At 38.3% G+C, this 21,892-nt stretch overlaps 1 protein-coding gene across 3 annotated transcripts; it reads left to right on the forward strand.

The window, feature by feature from the left end:
* STEAP2 (STEAP2 metalloreductase) lies at nucleotides 1-21,373 on the forward strand. 3 transcript variants are annotated; one of them, XM_055709200.1, is made up of 6 exons: nucleotides 1-86; nucleotides 462-833; nucleotides 3,712-4,236; nucleotides 5,876-6,403; nucleotides 8,026-8,190; nucleotides 15,361-21,373. In XM_055709200.1, the coding sequence occupies exons 3-6, from the start codon at nucleotides 3,745-3,747 to the stop codon at nucleotides 15,643-15,645; spliced, it is 1,470 nt and encodes a 489-aa protein (XP_055565175.1). In that variant the 5' UTR covers nucleotides 1-86; nucleotides 462-833; nucleotides 3,712-3,744; the 3' UTR covers nucleotides 15,646-21,373. The 3 variants fall into 3 exon arrangements, with proteins under 3 accessions (XP_055565175.1, XP_055565174.1, XP_055565176.1); XM_055709199.1 differs by having other exon boundaries at nucleotides 462-602; XM_055709201.1 differs by having other exon boundaries at nucleotides 462-602; nucleotides 3,715-4,236.
* Nucleotides 21,374-21,892: the final 519 nt, after the last annotated feature.

The raw sequence follows: 21,892 nt of genomic DNA on the forward strand, positions 1-21,892 counted from the left end.
CCCGCCCGCCCGCCCGCCCGCCACTGCGGGGCCGGAGCGTGAGGAAGAGAAGCGGCGGTGCCGGTCCTGCTGGCGGGCGGGAGGAGGTGAGCGGCCCCCATCCCCGCCGGGCGCCTCCTCAGGCCAGCCGCGCCCGCCGCCGCCCCGCGCGGGGCTCCCCGCTGCCCAGCGCAGTGGCGCTGGCTGCCGCCGCGGCCGCCCCCGTCTCCGCGCGGGCTCTGGCGGGCCTGGCGGAGCCGGCAGCCCCCCGGAGCGGGTCGGGCGGCGGGGACTGGGAGCGGCCCGGCCCCCAGCGGCCGTGGGGGCGCCCTGGTGCCTGGCGGTGGCGCGGGGCCGGGCCGCCTCCGCCTCGCGGCGACCGGGCCTGGCAGCGCTGCCCGTGGGGGCCGGAGGCGGCCGGGGCGGCGAGCGGCTGGGCGGCGGGGTCGCCGCTCCTGACACGGGCGATGTTGTCGTTGCAGCTGGAGATGCCGGCCAGGACCTGGGCCCCGCCGAGCTCCGCCGGGGCCGATACGCGCATCGCGCTGCTGCCCGCCAGCCTGCCGAGGGGGCACCGGCCTGCAGCCGCCGCCCGGCCCGCCCCGCGCCTCGGCCCTCACCCCGTAAGTTCCCGCCCGAGCGGGTGGCCACAAATTCAGAGGGTGCCCGGCTGTCTGTGCCTTCGCCCTTCTCGTCGAGTAGTTATTTTTCAAAGAGCTGTTTTTCACGTCTGTGTCACCTTCTGGCTGACTTAGTGCCGTAGTGTTTTCTTAGCTTATCTAAGGGCAAATGTCAAATTTGTCTCACTTCTATTATTTTTGATATCTGTGAAGCCACATATTTTGTAAAAGAAGGTTGGTTATGTTGTTTTTCTGTTCCTTGAAAAACCCGCCTTTGCTACTTAATTATCTGCTTCCCATCTATTGACAAATCGATTGCTCAATAACTTGATGCAAAATCTGCCCAGAGGCTGAAGTCAGGCTAACATGTCTTTGCTTTTTCAGTTCCCCTCCTCCCCTCTTTCAGAAGTGTTTGCTAGCCTGCTCTCATGTCCTCTCTTGAGTTCTCAGGATGTCACTTCAATCAGCATTTTAAGCATCAAGGATGGATTTCATAAGTGTCTGCTGACTTGAAAATCTTTATCTTACCTTTAACTTTACCCTTTGCTTTTAACTTTACCTTTCTCCACTTTGACCTCCCCTTCTGTCTCCCTGTAAAAGGAGTTTCATTAAATATCTATTCACAATTAACCTTTTTGCTGAGGGCTGAAATAAAGAAAGTATTTAACACATCCTACTTTGTGTCACCCATTATTTGTTCCTTTTCCTCTTAAGTTATAAACCTTGCCTTCTGTCTTTTATTATATTTATGGAACCTTTACTTGTTACCCTTTATGTCCTTACTAGTTATAACTAATTTCTGTACTGTTGCTGTTCTGTTTTTATCCCTACATGATAGCACTGTCTCTTTATACTGTTCCTTAGCCATGCACACCCCCCTTTATTTTTTTTTTACTTTTTGTGTGACTTTTGGGGTCATTAAAGCTCTCCTGATGCAGTTAAAACAGTCTTACACACTCTTTTTCTTCTGAATTGATATTGTGCATTTAATACAGTCCCTTTCAGTAACTGCCAGCTCTTTGCTGTCCCCCATCTCTTAGAATATTTCCCCAAGGGTCATGTCTACCTGTTCCCTGAGGGATTTTCATGAAATCTGTTAGTTTTACTCTGTTCCTTTACATTACACTCTTCCTTAGAACAAGCAGTGAGAAACTCTGGCCAAAGTCAGCACACCAGACTGATTAATCATGTCCAAATCCTTGATGCCCACTCTCCTGAGGATCTTTTGGACAAAAACTGAAAGTAAGCTGCAGTGTGGTTAAATGGTACTGGTAGCCCATTTCCTGATGGCAGTTCCCTTTCTGTTGCCAAAGTTTTACAGCACCTTTGCATCTCATGGCATGAACTGAAATGGGCCCCTGTAAATGCATGATGCAAGTGTGTGTGCGGTCATATCTAGTTGATGTACATCTCCTATGTGATCAAAATACAGCTATTCTCATTTCATTATGTTCCTGGACGTGAACTTATTGTGGCACAGGAAGTACTGGTGTTTTGGTCAGGCGGTATGAAAGAAGTCAATGTTTTTTCAGTGCATACATAAAAATCTATGTGGTCTGCCTCTGCCAGAAAGATTCACTGTTAGCATTTTTTCTTAGAACACTGATTTTGTGGTTACTTCCACATACTGCTTTCCAACTTCAGAGGCTCAGTCCAGTTTCAGTGACTTTTTCCCTTCTAGTCAAAGCTGAGATGAAAGGTGCCCATTCTTCTGGTAGCTTCCTCCCATTTCTGAAACACAAGCTGCTTTTAATTGTGGGAGGTTTTTCACCACACATACTGTGTTCCTAGTCAGTGGCTGGGTAAAGTCCCCCACTGGTGATTAGTTACCATCATAGCACTTCTCGGATGGTGGCTCAGGAAGAGGTTCGTTCAGCACCTCCTTTCTATGTGGTCTGTTGTTGATTGCTCCCAAGGCAGCAGTCTCACGGTTTGTCTTTGCCTCTTCTTAGCCTGCCTTTCCTCACAGCTTCATTTTCAGAACTCATTCCTGTTCTACAGTGCAGAACCACGTAGGTCATAACTGTGGTTTCATGTGAGGGTTTCCCTCCTGGGGGTTATTTTGGGGTTTTTTTTAATGTCTTTTTGTCTTTGTTACAGCTTTACTGTGGTTGTGTGACCTCTTCTCTCCAAAGCTGTAGCAGTACTTCATTTAATTTTCTGTGAGCCTTACCGTCTGTTCTTCTTCAAAGCCTCCTTTATTGCACTGAATTTGAGTCCTAAAACTCTCTTCCTTTTTACTATTGCATGAAATCTATCTCTTCCTGCCATTAGGTTTTTGTGGAATGCTGTCCCATGTGTTTGTCTCCAGGGTTTATCTTCTCTGCTTAGTCAGAGAATTCTGTTAAGTGTATTTGTGACCCATGGCCTTGAATCCTTTACCTTTGCACCCACAGTTAATCCTTATACATCCATGGCCAGATCTAGCAATCTGACCTACCAGTGCCATTAGTGATCTCATGAATAGGCCTTGACAAATTTCCCTTGTTGTCTTTGCCATTGAATCTGTGCAGGCAGCCCGTTTCGCAGGCTGACAGGTGAGTATGTCAGATGGATGTCTGTCATGGTGGTAGCCATGACATTTGCAGCTTTGAGACTTTTGCATCCTTTTCTTCCTGCCCAATGTAGGATGCTGTGGTAATAACCTGCATAACCTTTTAATGGAATTCAGCTTACACAAATTCACTGTCCTTATGCCAGTCACAGACCAGCTATCTCTACCTTCTAATATTTTCCTGAATTACCCAGTTTTCCTTACATGTTTCTTCTCATTATTACATTGACCATTAGTTCAAGAGCACAAGGTTTTCTTGTGGTCCCGTATTTCAGGGCTGTGGAAGATAGGCAATAGGAGAAGATAGAAAAAATACTGTTTACTTCTGTAACTGTATTATTGAAGTGCTTGAATTATTCTGTTTCTCCTTGTATTAGTGACACATTGCAAGACAAAATTGATTAGCGCGTACTTTATTAAGGAGAAAATATAACATGAAACATAGAACCACAGATTTTGCTCCCAGAGTTGTTTATGGATTCTGATGTCTCATAAATTTGTATGATGCTGTATTTTTCCTTCTCTTGCTTTCTATTTTTCTTTTTTTTTTTTCCCCAGAAGAAATCATTGTAGATTTGCTGTCTTGGAAGTATGGAATCAATCTCTATGATGGGAAGTCCGAAGAATCTCAATGAAACTTTTCTACCAAATGTTGCCAACGGTATCAAGGATGCCAGTAAGATCACAATAGGCATCATTGGAAGTGGAGACTTTGCTAAGTCATTGACAATTAGACTTATCAGGTGTGGGTACCACGTGGTCGTAGGAAGCAGAAACCCTAAACTTGCTGCTGAGTTCTTTCCCCATGTGGTTGATGTCACTCACCATGAAGATGCAGTAGCAAAAACAAACATCATTTTTGTAGCTATACACAGAGAACATTACGCCTCTTTGTGGGACCTCAAACATTTACTTGCTGGTAAAATTCTGATTGATGTCAGCAATAACACAAGAGTAGACCAATATCCAGACTCCAATGCAGAGTATTTGGCATCACTTTTCCCAGATTCCCTGATTGTCAAAGGATTCAATGTCGTTTCAGCTTGGTCACTGCAGTTGGGACCAAAGGATGCCAGCAGACAGGTAAATGTATTTGTATTAACTTGTTTGTGATATGAAAATGACAGGAACGGAATGTAAGCAGCCAGAACTCACTAGATTCATTCTCCCTGATGTACCTTAAATGTTGGGCCTTTAGTTTTAATAGCCAATAACACTTCCAGAATCTCATTCATCCCACTGTAAGACATACAGAGTAAGCAATCCAAATTGTCCTCTGGGATGTCTGTTTAACTTTAAAGATTGCAAATGTAATGTGGATACTAGCTTAGACTAGACAGCTGACCTTTAGATGACTGCAGACAGAGAAAAGGAGTTGGCTCTTAATGTCTTCTGTAGGAAATACGTTTATTTTTATCCTGATGCTGTATACAAGGGTAGAGGCAGTCTTTCCCAGTATATTTCAGTTTCAGTATTGGTTCACGTGGGGTGAACTGTTGAAAGACATTCACAGAAATCTCAGGTCCTGATCCCAGGGCTCAGGAGTCAGCTGTTCTAGAAATTCTTGCATTCAACCTAACAGCAAAGTGAAAGAAATAAATTATCTAGCTTCTAGAATGCCCCAAGCTCGTAAATATGAGGAAGTAAAAAGTGGCACATGTGTTTCCAAGTGATCATTTGTTTGATCCAGGATTCCTTGGGAACATCATGTTCAAATTCCTCCTGATATACTCCACAAATCCATCCTGCAATGGGAAAGGCAGCTGTATGTTTTTCATGCTTTGCTGAAGTGATACAAAGGATTTAAGCCTACTCAAGAACCTAGCCCTTCACAGCTTTATGGACTCTGAGAAATGCATGAGAAATGACTACTGGAGACTAAGTTGAGTTTTCTGGCACTTCAGGTAGATTTTAAATGGAATGCAATTGATACAGAATGAGCATAATTTTAAAAATACTGTCACCGTATTGTTTTTATCTCCTTTCAGAATGGCACTACACTGTAAGTAATAAAATTCTGTCAAAAGGATCATGCTTGCTCTGATGATCAGCAAACAGTGTTGGGCAAACTATAGCCCACTGTAAATTTTAAAGGAACTTCAAAGTACTTTGTAGCACACATTTCTTTCACTATGTAATAAACTGGTCTGTAAGGAGTTCTTACTTGGCTAGTTTTTGTCTTTTCTGTTAAACATTCATTTTTGGTGGAAATCTGGATTGTGTAATTAAGCTAAAATTGTTATAGAAGGAGAGATTACAGAGTTCTCTGCTTTGCATTCTATTTGTTCTGCAGCTGGTTTGGGGTCATTATTCAAGATTCCTTTTTTTTTGAGACACTTGTGATTTTCTGAAATGCTTTTGGCCATTGTTTCAAGTTCAATCCAGTCCTGTAGGTATTTCGAGGGGGGGGGGGGGCTGTCAGGGCAGGGGTTCAGTGTGCAGATTACCAGGGTATCCAACAGACAGCTCCAAGAAAAAGCCAATTTTGTTTTGTTTACTTTGCTGCTAAATTAGTGTGCATATTTTCACTTTGGCTGGATTTGTATGTGCTTTCATTCTCATTTTAGTGATATAAGCTGGGATAACAGTATACAGTTAGCAGTCGTGTTGTGGATTTGACCTGGAGCCCCTTAAGGTTTTTTTGTGGTTTGGGTTGGGTTTATTTTTTCACATTTGAGTCTCTTTCTCTGACTACAGACAATTCACTTGACTTTCCCAACAGGTCTATATATGCAGTAACAACATTCAGGCTCGCCATCAAGTTATTGAGCTTGCCCGTCAACTGAGTTTTATTCCTATTGATTTGGGGGCATTGTCATCTTCAAGGGAGATTGAAAACTTACCTCTGCGACTGTTCACACTGTGGAAGGGGCCTGTAGTGATTGCCATTAGCCTGGCAATGTTTTTCTTCATCTATTCCTTCGTCAGAGATGTAATCCATCCATACGTGAAAAATCAGCAGAGTGACTTTTACAAGATCCCCATTGAGATTGTGAACAAGACTCTGCCAATTGTTGCTATCACTTTACTTTCTCTAGTGTATTTATCAGGACTTACTGCAGCTGCTTATCAGCTTTACTATGGTACTAAGTATAGGCGATTTCCACCTTGGCTGGACAACTGGCTCCAGTGTCGAAAGCAGCTTGGACTGCTCAGTTTTTTCTTTGCAACAGTGCATGTGGCATACAGCCTCTGCTTACCTATGAGGAGATCGGAGCGATACTTGTTCCTCAATATGGCGTTTCAGCAGGTAAGACAATCTTTAGTTCAGTAAGCCAGAAATGCCTTGGCTGTATGCATATGGCTCATGAATATAAATTTTAATCTATTCCACTGTTTTTAGTGGAGAATGTTATGGGTTACCTTATGCATAGCTAGTGACAAATAAGAAGGGATACTAAAAGAAACATCTGTGCATTGTGATTACCCTGTGGATCAAGCTGCAGTCAAGTTGGTGTAGTAGGAGGATTCAAGGATGTGTTCTGCTTAAATCCCTGATAGTAATATACACAAGGAGAATGTAGGATAGACAGGAGAAGAGCAACATCAGGAAACTTCTGAGGCATATGAGGTATATTCTCTTTTATGTATACTTAATATATGGGGAAAGTATGTATATCGTAAGTGTATTTACAAAAGTGAAAAGTATACAGGCAGATACCGTAATAATGCTTACAGATACATCTATGTTTACAAAATGAAAATGCTGTTACTTTGTAACATTTTGGGCCAGTGGTAAAAATATTTTATTTATTAAAAAGTCTGTGAACATCATCTACTACAGGCAATAGAGATTGACTCACAGTTCCCAGAAGCAGTTGGTCTTGCATAACCCTGAAACAATCCCTGACAAATCTGTCATCCTTTAGAAGAGGGTCTGATGCTCCTGTCAGTGAGGTAGCTTACTGTCACCTTTGAAGTGGCAGAAAAGCAGCACTGTCAGAAGAGCAGCATTGCCATTCAGCACATAAAATCTGCAGGAAAGAGAAACAGAAAGAAATGGAACAGAAAGAAAAAAACTAAGGAAATCAAATCAAAGGGAAGAATTTAACAGGGATCGAGTCTACAAATTGTAAAAGGGCTGGCATGAAAAATTGAACTTCAGAGAAAGGCAGGAAGAGCAAAACTGTAAAAAGCAGCAAGAAACTAATTTTTCACACTTAGTACTAGTAAAGGACCCACTGATACTTCTACTACGAAATTCTTTTGGGTTTAATAATAGTGTAAAACTCTCAATTGCTAATATTCCTAGCGAACTTTTTTCAAGACGTGCCATATCACAGTAGTTCGCCTGAAGGTGGAAAAATAGTTGAATATCCAAGCCTCTTAATCATTAAGGACCATTTCTTTTTTTCTAGTAAAGCTCTTCAATGAGAACAATCTCGGATGTATCTGATGCAACAGTGAAAGAGGCAAAATAACTTGGACTCAGCATAGGGAGCTGAAGCAAAACCAGAAGATAATGTTAAGCTATTTCTAAATGTAACAACTAAAACCACATTGCAGGTTTACCCAATTTATTACAGAATTTAAGTTTCCAGGGTCAGAAGAACACAGTTACTCACTAGAGTATATAGGAATTTGCAGGTTTATCTGTTTCATAATGTAATTATTATAAACTGTATATAATGTTACATTTTCTTTTAACAACTCACCTAAGTTTCCATGTTGAACATACTTTTAATCTAACAAGAACCAATACCAGCAGTAAGGAAATAGTTGTTTTTTCTGCAAGACATGAGGAAACCTCTGAAATATTTGACCCCATTATATAATTGTCCTGTGACTGTAGACTTATGCTCAGCAAAATAACTTCTGTTGGTATTTTAATATTCTGTAGAATAAAGTGCTTGCTTTCTGCTCTTTCATCAGGTTCATGCAAATGTTGAAAATTCTTGGAATGAAGAAGAAGTGTGGCGAATTGAAATGTATATCTCCTTTGGAATAATGAGTCTTGGATTGCTTTCTTTGCTGGCAGTAACTTCCATCCCTTCAGTAAACAGTGCCTTAAACTGGAGGGAGTTCAATTTTATTCAGGTGTGTTACTTTTTAAATAAGGGGGTTTTGCTGTTGACAAGATGATGTTGATTTGATGATAATGATTATGATCATGATCATGCTCACGAACAAAAGCACTTTGCGACATGATAAGAGTTTCCCCCCCCCGCCTCCTCTTGGTTAAGTTAATAAAAGCAACATATCCTCAGTCAGCAAATTTATTGCCATGAAAGAACATCAACCATTTCATGAGTGTTAGAAGACAAATTTGCATTTTACCTTTCTTGGTCTTAAATAACCAACAGAGCTAAGACCAAATGAGCACTTATCTATTATTTTTCCATTGTTAGAATTTCTTGCTAAATTTATATTAGATAAATTTGGACAAACTTGCTAAAGGCAATGATACTGATGAGAGACTACTGTATGTAGATGCACACAACTGTTAAAACTGAAGACTTAATTTGTCCTGCAGGATTTTTATTGCACAGCCCTCTGACAGCCATGGTGTCATTAATTCAGTTTTGCTTACCCTCCACTGTGTGGGAATTAATACAGCTCTCAACTGCATTATTTCCATTAGCTGAAAATACCCATTAGTAAAACATGAAGCTTTGTTTATTAAAAACAGAGGCTTTTCCAGGTCCTGGCATGCCTTTTGCTGCCCTCCTTCCTCAGATGAATGTCTACAACAGGCAGACCTAAGCAGCATAAAATACTGAGAAATAAATGCTTTAATAGCTTAATGTTAGCTTTCAAAGAAAGTTGCTATTAATTTTAGGTAGCAGTCAGTGATAAGACATTTTATTAGGATTCGGTCTTGTGATAAATTTCCTAAGTGTGTACATGCAGGTTTGGGGTTTATTATGTTTTGGTTTGTTCTCTGTCTTTGGATTCAGTACTCTACTCTTAACTTAGTCTTTTCTGATTAACGTTTTTTCCAACACTGTAATAATGTTGTTCAATTCTTAGTCCTATCCCTGCTTACAAATTCTTACCTTCAGAACACAGGCACTTTCCTTTTCAGGGCTTGAGTTGCACTTCATGGTTTACAGACATTTTAAAGGGAGTGATGGGGAACACTTCTTTGGCTGTAGCAGTCTGAAGTCTTCTGTCTGCAAGTCTTCCCTTTCCCTAGGGTTTCCATTGGTGGAACACTCCAGGCAGGCCTACAAAAAGTTTGCTGAAGAATTTTTCAAATTAGAAGTCCCCTGACAGAAGTGTTTATTCTCACTCATGGTTTTGAGCCTTAAGAGTGAGTGAATACCCATCTGGTATTTTTACAACATCCCTACCATCTAGAATTCTCTGTGCAGAAACAATAGTACTGCTGTTGAGTGATGTAAACCATTAGTGCAAAAGGGAAAAACATGTATTTATTTGTGAGGTGATGCCTTTATCCAGTAATGAATTCCAGCCATGAACCCAGCATTTGTGTCTTATTTTTCCTTACTCAAATTTCAAGCTGGCGTGACTGAGTCAAAACCCACACAATAATCACAGCAATGTGCCTACAAGGGTATTTTTTATTGTGTCATATTTACTGCAGCTATTTCCACTGTAAATAAAGTCAAAATAGTTCCAAATTTAAGTAACTATGAACTTTAATGAATCATCTGTCACTATCTTAAGAAATTTTATTGGAAACAAGTTGTTTGCTCTGTGGGTATGTTACAGTTGATACTGCATTACATGCTGAAAAGAACTGATGTTGATAATTGTAATCATTTACAGTTTTTATTCACAAAAAATATTGAACTACTGAAGATTCCCTTAAAGATCATTAAAGGTACTTTACTTTGTCATTAATTACTTCTCAGGATGTATGTTGTTCTTCATTTAGTTAGCTCTCCTGCAAAAAAGTCCTCTTGCTTTGTTCAGTCAGAAAACAGACTATCAGTGATCCCTCACTAAAGTAAAAGGAGTCTACATTTCTGCACAAGCTTCATTGAACCCCGTATGCAAGTCAAACAGATAAAAGGTCATACTTACTGTCTTTTATATTTTTCTTCTACTGAAGTGCAATATGATGAAATGAATTTGAATGTAATTTTCTCAGTCTTCTCTAAGTCAGGGTGACAAACAGTGGAACTATTAGGCCATCATCTCAGTGCTGCTTTTTTTTAGCTGGGAAAAACAGTGTGTCTCTAGCTTTAGTCCTGAATCTCAGATTATTTGCTACAATAATTGCTGAACTTTTTTCACATCTGACAGATGAAGAATCAGTCAGTCAGCACTCTCAGACAGTTTATCACCTCAGCATTTCCCACTGAGAACAACATACTGTTGCTTGCTCATCTTAGTAAAAGTAGTTTCATCAAAATAAGAGTCTGGCCTTTTCTACGAGTTTTAAAGCTAGAACGTATTCAGTCTTGAGTCCAACTGGGAAAATCTGAGTTTAGGATTAACAAATTATAAACATAAAGACTATTTTCTAGCCTTATTCCAGTAGTACAAGCCGTGAGCAGCAGCTACCCCAACCTACAGTGGTTCAAACAGACCTCCACCACAGTCTTCCTAATACTGCAACAGACCTCAGTTGAGAATGTTTTTACCCAGAAATCATTGCTGTCTTTGATATCCCCAGTTATTTTGGAGATGTGTCCATCTTACCTAGCCTGATTTCACAACACAGGCATCAGCAGCCCCAAAAATTCCAGCCTGCTTGGTCAAGGGAAAAGGACTTTGAGAGCAGACGCAGTGCAGGCTCCACTCATTCCCTTAGACTATGAATATGAAGGAAGTGAGATATGAGATGGTTGAATAGTGGTACAAAAGGAAATGACTGTGTCAGCCCCACCAGGAGAGAGACCAGCAGAAAACTTGGGAGTTTGCACTGTGCAAAAGAAACATCTGATTACTTCATCATGACAGAGAGAAACACTCACAATATCCAGATGAAGGAGCCACAGAATGAGGCAAAGAAGTTGCTCAATAGGATATCCTAAGTGATGGAAACTTTGCATGAAACTTTGGGGGCATCTTAACATGATCCAGAGTTGGAGCTTACTGAGGAAAGAAGCAGGGAAGAAGCTGGGGCTGATTAATGCATCAGTTTTCTTAATCACCACTTCAGTACTCTTCTCTCCTAACCATACTTGGTTAAGGAATAAAGGTAGACATGGGCAAGAAATAGAAAAAAAAATTGATTTTGTCAAAGCAGGCAGAATAACTAGCCTAAACCAACACAATGCAAACAGAAAAGACATTTATTGAAACCAGTCCTTGAGCTGAAACCAGTCCTTGAGCGTTCACACGAAATATGTGGAAATAGAGAACGTCTGCAAGCAGTGCTGCACCAGGTCCTTCAGTCTTCTGAAGGACATTACACTGCAACTATATAATGTAAACATAAATGACTAGTGCTTTGGTTTTCCAGTTCAAATCCCAAGCATATTGCTCAAAGTGGCAATGGATGGAGCAAACTGGCTTTGAAAGCTGAGCTTTATGTTTCTTAGCTAAAGTCAGTGCAAATCTGCTGTTTGCATACTAGGAAGCTGATCTTTTTGTAGACATTCCTTTTGTCTGCTAGCACAATCCTAAAGTTTTTTGGAGACAGTATGACTAAAGCTTTTTTTGTGCACACACTCTGAGGAAGGGCTGCCCTGCCTTGGTTCTCCCACAAGAACAGGATACTTTTTCCGCAGAGTAAAGAAGAATGAGACCTGAGTATTTAGCAAGTTTATGGGTAGGATTCCAGTCAGAATTGCTACTGCCTGTTGATAAGTTTAGCAATACCCTGTTACTGAGGGACTCTGAAGTATACCTTGCATAAATGTAGGCTTTGGAAAATACCTTTGTATTATACACAAATTATAAATTGCTTGGAACTACTCAATCATTGTGAAGGCAGAAATTCCTGAAGCAGATTTGTTCCACAGCAGATTTGTATCACTATATATACGTACATCTTCCAGGTAACATTTCAGGGATTTTTCTCTTGCATCTTTTCCACTCCTCTAGCATTTTTTTTTTCTCCAAACAATGCCAGCTTGTCCAGTTTATCAGTGGCCTTGGCTGGGAATCTCCCACACTGGATAAAAAACCTGACTTTGATCAGGAAGGAAAAAAACCAAAATGTGGAAGACTTAGAGAAAAACTAAAAGTTTAGGGAGTCCATAGGAAATGTGCTGATCTATTACTTGGCTTCAGGAAACACTATATTATGGAAGATAAGGAAAGCAACCAAAGATGTTCTTCCCCTTTTCCCAGCAGCCATCCTAGAGCCTAGGCAGAGGGTTCCCGAGATTTACAACTGATAATGCTATTCACTCACCAACGTGAATTTACAGTGAAGGAGAAGTATCCCTTCTTGCTTCTTTCAAAAGTCCCCTGCTCTTGAAGAAGTTAGCATCCTGTGTCTCTCCTGGCCTCCCTGAGGTAACATCAGTGTAAGTGATCTTCCAGCTCTTGTAGAAATACTCATCCCTTTTTTTGTGTCTTAAGAAGCCAGGAAAGGATGACAGAAATGCAACATGTGTATTCCATCTGAAGCCCAACTACATTTCAGGAAATCCATTCTCTTTAATCCATGTATTCCCTCCTCCACTGACTGATGGTCCAGTCATAGACTTGTGTAGAAGAAAATAGCCTTGCATACTGAATGATAGCAGTTCTCTCGCCTTTCCAGTATTGAACAGATTGCTTTCTAGCAATTAATAACTCACACAGCACAATCATCATTTATTTTTGAGTAATTGAAATATCTTCATTTTAGCATCCATAGGGGTGGTCAGCTTTGGAATATGGTTTTCTGATACTACCACTGGCCAAGATTTGTAGTATGATCCAGTGCTACCAACTGATTTTATTTTTGCTGTTCAGCTGCCCAACAGTCCTTTTCCTGCACTAGCTGATGTCTTTTTGTGCCAGCCTGCTTCAGTCAGTTTTGAGTTTCTTCATTTTACTACTGTGCAGCCATTGCTGTGGTCTTTGAACATCTGCAGATACAGAAAAATCAAGTCTTTAACAAACACAGAAGTTTCATACTGACATAGCCTCCTGCAGTGGGGTTTTACTTCAGTAGCAAATGCAGCCAGTCTTGCCTGTACTTCTGGAAAAGTCATTGTCAGTAGCTGCAAGCTGGGATAAGTGCTCTTAATGGAACTTTTTAGTGCAGATCTGCCCTAACTAAACAAACCAAAGACTGCAGAATGCTAACTTATGTCAGGACATCCTCTTTCTAGCTAAATGGTGTTATTACTGTCAAAAGTACAGCACAGAAATATGGCAATTAAAGGCCTGGTAGAAGACAATACCATCAGTAGCTGACAGAAGCTCCTACCAGGAATGTTTTTGTGGTCAGATTTTTAGACGAGGTTGAAATGGTCCAGTACATATTAGCACACACCCTACCAGCACTTCAAAGAAGCATATGGCACTTTCCACAGGGCAAAAATAGAAGTGCATCAAATGTTTTTCTTGTCCTTGTGCTGTTGAAAATGTACTGATAAATGTACTGATGTACTACTTAGCTTCCATTTTGACCATTGCATAGAAAGGTGGGTATAGATGTCTCAAAACTGTAGTTTGCAGATGGAATTTAAATAAGCATTAAAAAATCATTTTGAAAAAGTTGGGAAGAGCTGTATAACTTTTCCCTCCTGTTTCTTTTTCAAGAATTGCTATAGTTTCCATCAGTAAGCCTGATGAAGAAATGAGGGACATTATTCACTTGTGCCCTTTTAGCTGCTGGCAGTGATGTAACAGCAATGAATTCAGGACAGTCCTACCAGCAAAAATCTGCAGTAACATATTCAAATATCAGGTTTGATAGTATTGTTTGGTGTCCAAGTTTCTTACCAGAACTTCCATGCAGATACTGCATATGCCATTTTGATATCCACAAGTGGCTATCTGATAGTTCTGTTTCTTATGGAATATTTTGGGAGAAAATTGTTCTTTAAAAAAAAAGGCACAGCATATCTAAAACCTAGCAACATGGCTCTGAAATCATTGGCAAGAAAATGCATGAATATTTGCAAGTTAAAAAACATGATACCTATCTCTAGAAATTAACAGAAGTATTTTCCTTTTTGTACCATTATCATCTGCAAATCCTTGCAAATGGTATTAGCTCAGACATTTTCCTTTCCCTAGAAACTGGTTAATCTTGAAGTAGAAAGAATTAATTCTTTCACTAACTATTATAGACACTTAGGCTGCATTTTTGTTTGCCTTTCTGTTTACTGGAATTAAACCAAACTTTGGTAGCCAGTTACCTTTCTTAATATGCATTCTTTGTTTTGATGATTTTCTACAAATGTTTCTACAAAATTTACAAGTTAGTCATTACATCAGTTTTGGCCAAAAATTTTTTTTTCATTTGATCACCACCAGAATTCAAAGTATAGTAGTCCTTTTTTTTACCATGGTTTGGGAAAGTAAAGGTTAATATATTTAACTCAAGTCTGTGGAGCAGTACAACTATAGGGTACTTAAAAGGGCAGACTCACAGAAATGGTGAGTGACCCCTATTAGCACAACCTTCTGTGCAGTGCTCTGAATTACGTGATAAGAAAGCCTCTGCAGGGTGCTGTGGGAACCTTCTATTTCATGTTGCATCTGGCACTGCCTGTTTATGAAAAACTGAATCATTGCTTTGTGCCATTAAGCCCAAGTCCTGCAGTCCAGATATTCCCATTAACGAGTAGGCAACAGCTGATGGAGAAAGGTAAGGGATGTTTTATGGTAACTTCAGACAAGTGGATGTAGGGCATTGTGAGGAAGAAGCAAACTGCATCTCTCAATACTAAAAATCTGGAATGTTAGGCCCAGATCTCTTCCAGCAGAATTGCACTGTTCCATAATCATGAACCTTGGAAGTGATCTACCCTCACAGTTAAGAAACAGGGAACTTAATTTCCAATCACAACTGATATTGTTCCAATAACTTCACTGGGATTGTGCCTTATTTGCTTACATATCCTGAAGTTGACTTCCATTACGTAGAAGCTGGGCAAACATCATCTTCATTTCAGCTTTGACTATTACCTGTAGATGTTGGGAGAGATATGTTGTAAATCAGTCTTCAGTTCAGTCCAGAACATGTGAACTTAAAACCACATACTGCTAATTTAAAATAGATTATAGGTAAGAGATTTTAATATGATGTCTAACAGAAATGTTAAAGCAATGGGTTAGAGCTGCTGGATGAAGGACCAAGTACTATTATCTTTTCTTTTTTCCCTGTTTTCTCTTTTTTCAAAGTCTACACTTGGATACGTTGCTCTACTCATAAGTACTTTCCATGTACTGATTTACGGATGGAAAAGAGCTTTTGAAGAAGAGTATTACAGATTTTATACACCACCAAATTTTGTTCTTGCCCTTGTTCTGCCTTCCATTGTAATTCTAGGTAAGATCATTTTACTTTTGCCATGTGTAAATAGGAAACTGAGAAGAATTCGAAGAGGATGGGAGAAAAGCCATGTTATAGAAGAAACAAGTGGGTCTGTTCCACATCTCTCCCCAGAAAGGATAACTGTGATGTGATGACAGACTAATATTTGTTAGCACTGTAGTAGATGTTTGGGTTTGGATCATAAACTTGTATTTTTAGGAGGTTAGTTAAAGTATGAGTAAAGTCCCTATGGACTTGCTTAGCATATACTACAAGCTCTCAACCAAACTGAGAAATTAATAAATAGAGGACTACTACTTCAAATAACTACAAAAATATTTTTGTTTTGAATTAGAAGGCAGATGATTATGAAATCAAAAGGTTTTAATGCTCCTTTGCACAGTTATATCACAACAGTATTTTATTATAACCATGCTTTCCAGATACTACTTTGACTTAGAACTTATGTGTCAGAGTGCTATTTATTGATACCATGTTTTCTGAGCAGTGTTTCTTTTATTAAAACCACACTTCTGGGTTAGTGAGTTCAGAATATAGACTAATAGAGTTAATATTTAGGAAGTAATCAGGTTTTGAAACAATTTAATTTGTAATGATGTATTGCACATGTACAGTATATTTCTTTGTGTGTGGTTTTATACCGTTCCATGATTTGAATATGCAAAACCAGTTTCAGTTCTGGTGGAACTGTACATCTTGTAAGCAAATAGCATTGTACTAATGTGGTCATTTTTTTCAAACTATTACATAGAATGTTAGACCTTTGGCATCTCTTTATTTCCATACATCATATAATGAAATTCAAAACAGTGTTATACATGTATAGAAAGACTTGCAAATATGTGTGCAAGCAACTAGGTTTTGATTTTAGAATGATTTCAAAATATCAGGTAATAATAATTAAAAAAAGAAGCTGAGAAATCTGCAACAATAAAAATCCATTTTCACTGTGAAACTTCCAATGTGTTGGTACAACAGGGAAGCATCACAATATTCATATTCTGTATGTTTCTGCACTGGATTTTCATTTAATATATATGAATTTCCCAAAGTCTGTCTTAAATTCTTAGTATCTTTTTGTGCAAATCCAATCTTCTATTTTTATATAGAATTCTTAATTTTACAAGTGTCTCTGGGTTATGCCTGAATTTGTGAGAAACAAAATTATTATTCTTATACTTAAAAATGAATTTATCTCTAAAACTTGACATTTGCATTTCCTGTGGAATCCAAAAGAATGTTCACAATTAGTTATTACTACTGCTTTGTCAGGTTCTACTCTTCTCTAACAAAATAGCCAAACTCAAGTCATACCTTCAGGCTACTCCTGCTTAATTAGCAAAACCTTTATATCAGTGAATCAGAATATGTATTTAGTCCTAATTTTCTTGTATTAAACTGTATTTGCACTTACTTATATTTGCACTGTTTAGGATCTCTGACTTTATTAGCTGCACCTTCACCTAATATTTATTACTTTGCAAGAATTTGTCATCGATATGATAGATCAGAAATATACAGTACTTAAGCTTGAATTCATCCTTAAACATCACTAGTCCTGTAAATCTCCTTACCTCTGTTTGTAATGAAAACAGCAGCTCCACAGAACAAGAAGAATCTAGAATGAAACTCTGCCCCCAGTTACACCAACCTAAATCTAAAGAGTTCGTACTAGTTGTTCTTGGTTTAATTTCAAAATCAAAAAATCTCCAATCATTTTTTCATTGTAGTATCCATATTCCCCAAACTTTTACACATCAAGCCTGTGTATATTCTGGGTTTGTTGCAAATCAAGAAACAGTTGATTTTTTTTTCATTTTAAGCATGTTCAAATCTAGAGATGAATATTAAAGTATTTGCATGATTTTTCCAGAATTGAAGCATTTTTATATGTCTCTAAGTAAGTTTTGTATGAAATGTGAAGTCAGTGAATTAATTTTGAAAATGGAGGTTTGTCAAAACATTTTGGGGAAAAAATATCAACTATAATTCATGAATGTCAACAGAAATTTGAGAAGTTTTTTTCCATTCACAGATTTTCAATTCCAAAGAGTTGGAAAACTTCGTTTTATCCTCCTTTTTAAGCTACAAGGGGGAAGCTGTTGGAAAGGGGAAAAATCATTTTATTTCACCATTTTTTTAAAAGTAAACAATAATAGCAACTGTAAGTAGTCAGACCTGAGGTCTTTCAGAGTTGTCTACAATAGCTGAAAAGTGGCAGATGCTTCCAAAAAGAGGGTATGTGTTCTGTGATTCTTCTCCTGACATAACATCTCAGCTTCTTGCAAATCAATAATTCAGGACTTACTTGAGACAGGTGCTGCCTCTGGATTATAGTATTAAATAGCTACTTCCTAAAAAAATTATATAACATCTTTAGAAATTTGAAACTTCCCCAGTTTTTTTACAGGAAGAGGGGGGAAAAAATTAATAAATCTATCAAATCAATGAAAAAAAAAAAAGATTCTTTCTTTTTTCCATAAACAAATCAGTTTGTTTTACAGTAGTAATTTTATTGTCCCTCCTCCAATATGCAGCTATTATAGTGATACCTGTGGTGACGCACAAACACAATACTATTTTATAAAACATTCTAGACATTAACTGAAAAACTTGTCGTTCTTGGAGATATACAGGGGCCTCAACTAGTACAAATGAGATTTTCACATAAAAATGAAGAACAAGTGATGATTACAGCTTCTAACTTACTCAGCTTGTCTGTAGATACGCTCCAATACAGAAAGCTGTATATTTCTTGAAAGGCTTGCAGAATTATATGTAACTGAATTTCCTGACCTGTTTCCTGTTCCATTATTACAGAGGGAAACCACACAAAACTTAGGCATTTGACCGTCAATCTTTTAAATAAAATAAATATTAAAAATCTTAGAAGACACAAAGTGTTGGAGAAGTTTAATGGGATAAATAGCATGCTACATGCTACCCCACTTCTGTGCACAAAACTTGATTAAAATCACTAGAATGGGATGGTATAACTGAGAGCAGAATTTCATACCTCTGAACACATTTAAAGTAGAAAACATTAACGTTGACAATCTGATTACATTTCAAAACGAAATATGCTGCTATTATTTTGTAGTAATTCTACACTTCTGTAGAATAGGTAATTAACATTCACATTCCCTACAATTGTCTGATTTGTTTGATGCAATAGCAATGTTGCAGAACTAAGATACTATACTAATTGAACATTACTATCAAAGTCTATATATATTATCCTGTAATGCAACCACTGACAGTATATACAGAAATATATTGGCCCTCTCTCCTATGCAAAGTTATTTCATCATTAAATTTCTTCAAGAATGTTTAAACTGTTAAATTTTGAAATGCCAAAGGTGTCTAGAGAGAATAATGATGTATTGTTCCTTTTTTCAAACTGTGTGTAGAAAATAAAATTGTGGTTTGATTTTATAAGTTACTTGAAAGGTTGAAATATTGAAGTATTAATAAATACAGATGATATTTTTAGATCAACTATATGAAGACATTTTGTGAAATATTCATGCTACAGAATGACATATGGTTTCCTGTTAGGCCATGTATTTACTTCTAACTGGAATAACAAGTTGACTTGTGATTTAATATTGTAGTGTTCTTTAAGGACCAATTCACTCTAACAAGACACTATTAAGTCTGAAAGTAAAATGACACTCATGCATTTACTGCACGATATGTATCATGTCATGCATATGTTTAATCACATAAGGAATCTTTATTCATGTGATCAAACACATTGATTTCTATAGAAGAACTCACATTAGGACTTCTCATTGGAAAAAGTGTAGTAGACCAACCAGAAAAACCAAGGAAACTCAGTGTGAAGAACAGCAGGAGACAAAACTCTTTAAAGGAGTAGGGGGTGGAGATCCTCTGAGTTTGTTGCAGGAAGGTCTCAAACACTGGCAAGATCAAAGGGAAGGTTACTTTGTGTAAACTAAAGACTGATAAGAAGTAACAGCCTGATAAAGGCTGAATAATGGCCCAAGAAGTAGTGGAGTCATCAGGAATCTGCAGTAGCTAGAGGAAAGGTAAATGTAGCAGGGGGAGATCATGACCACCGACTGAATATTAAGACCAAAAAGACTTGCTCCCTCACACCTGTAAGGAGCATGTGTGCTAATTTACATGGCAAACAGGGCTTATTTTAATAAGAGATGGTCCACACCAGAGGATAAGAATAAAAGAGGAAGGCAAGTGCCATTTTAGGGGAGGGAAATAAGAATAAGAGAAGGGACTTCTGGATGAGCGCTCCTGCAAGAAACATTGTCCCCATCGGCAGGCCCAATGCTGGATCCAGGACTGGTGATTGATCTCTTTTTTTTTTTTTTTCTCTCTCCCCCTCCTCCTCTTTTTCTCGTATTCTTTTACCTTTTTCTAGTGAGTAATGCAAGGCATAAAACTTCATATGCATGGCAAGCAATAAGCATTTGTGCTACCCAATTATTTACCAATGAGCCGAACTATGGAATAAAAGTCTTTGTTTACCTGCAGACCGGTATTGTGTACATCCTATTCCAACCAAGAGAATTAGCGAATCTAAGTCACTCCTCCCTCCTTAGCAGGATGTGACAAAAAGACCTGAAGCTAAAAGTTTAGTTTCAATTGCCTAAATGTAAACAACTAAATTAATTTAGATGTCTTAGTTGCTAAGGAGAATAAAGACATATTTTGATGAATAGCCTGCTATAAAAATATTTTTGTGTAGCTTTATATAGATCGCTTACTGCCTAATGAAAAATGAATAATGAAATAAACTTCATTTCTCTTCATTACTGTTCAGTAAAAAAATACAGTGCTTAATATGTAATACAGAACTGTACACATCATATTAGAAAATGGAGACCTTTATGTATTGAGCAACAGGTTATTTTTTTTCTATGGATATTAAGGTATTCTTTCTTAACATTGTCTAAAATACAGTTCTATTACAGGTTCCATGTGTGTCTTTCACTTTATCTTGCAATTCTGTTAATTGTGGCGACTATGTACAAGTGAATGAAGTAGCCATGTTCTTGAATTATTTAGAGATTAATTATTTTGTAATTCTAAGTTCTCTGCATATCTAACTTGTGGTAATAGTTACTGTAATTTGGTGTCATGTTTAACATTTTGTTCCAACATTGTGCAATATATGACTGCCAACATGAGAAAGTACATTTGTGATTTTATTTGCCTATAAAATAGTGTGTCTCTGTGTGTTGTCTCTCTCTCTGTTACTAGCTATACAAGCTGCCCAACTAGCACTAAGGCAAATTCTTAGTTCCCAAGTGTCTATAAATTTCACAGGTATGAATATATTTATGAAACAGCTTTCCTCTGAATTTGAAGATTTCCTCTGAAAGTTAGATATATCAGGTGCATAAAAATGAGATAGATTGAGTTTTTCAGTATAATATTTTCATACATGCAATGGTAATGAATGCGTATGCATAGTTCCTTTCAGGCAGTGCATCTCCTAATACACGAGTTTTTTATTTCTTGACTGTTCATCCTGTAGTATTTTCTGTCGATGTAATGAGTAATGTTGCAGTACTGATATTGTATCATTATATGATACTGCTTGAATTTATTAGAGTACAGCCTCTAAAATAAGTGACACATTGAACTGACTTGAACAGTGATCTCTTTCATTACATATTGTTTCTCATGCCTTGCTGGCAGTGTCTTGCAGTGAGCATAGTATGTCTCCCATGTGCAATATTCTCTTCGTAGTTGTGTTTGTCAATTTGTTTGTGCTGTCTCTTTGAACAGGGCTATTATAAATTATTAGTAATGCTCTTATCTATTTTTCCATAGACCGTGCTTTACAGGAAAATCAATAAAAAGTCAATGACAGGTATTTGGTTTTTTCTTCTGTGCTTATGCATAACAAATTTTAGCTTGCTTTTCTTTATAACATGTGCTCTGATCAACATTTTCTCTGAGAGGCAGAACTTGAATGTGAGTTCATTAAAAAAATTTCTAAAGGGCAATTTTTTTCTTTTCCAATGGCTGGATAACAGATATTTCACACAGACACGGTGGAAAGCTATAGCCATATCCAACTATAGGGTATTCATGTTTTGAGAACACAGAGTGAACACTACACTACTATCAGCATAGTCCACTCTTCATTCAACAAACAAAAAGTTTGGCAAATATGAGACTGCTATGCACAGGTACATTTCTCGGGTGGAGACACTCTTTCTGTTTGGTTGTGTGTGTGAGAAGGCATTACTGTTTCAATGAGAAAAATTGGTGAACCGCTTTGCAGTCCTTCCTTTTGAAATATATGATTTTTTTCCAAAAAGGCTTATGCCAGCATAAGAGGAAAGAGGAAAACAATACGCAAGGTGTAAAATCCTGCTGAACTAG

Source organism: Falco cherrug, chromosome 4, assembly GCF_023634085.1.
Source record: "Falco cherrug isolate bFalChe1 chromosome 4, bFalChe1.pri, whole genome shotgun sequence".
Lineage (NCBI taxonomy): Eukaryota > Metazoa > Chordata > Aves > Falconiformes > Falconidae > Falco > Falco cherrug.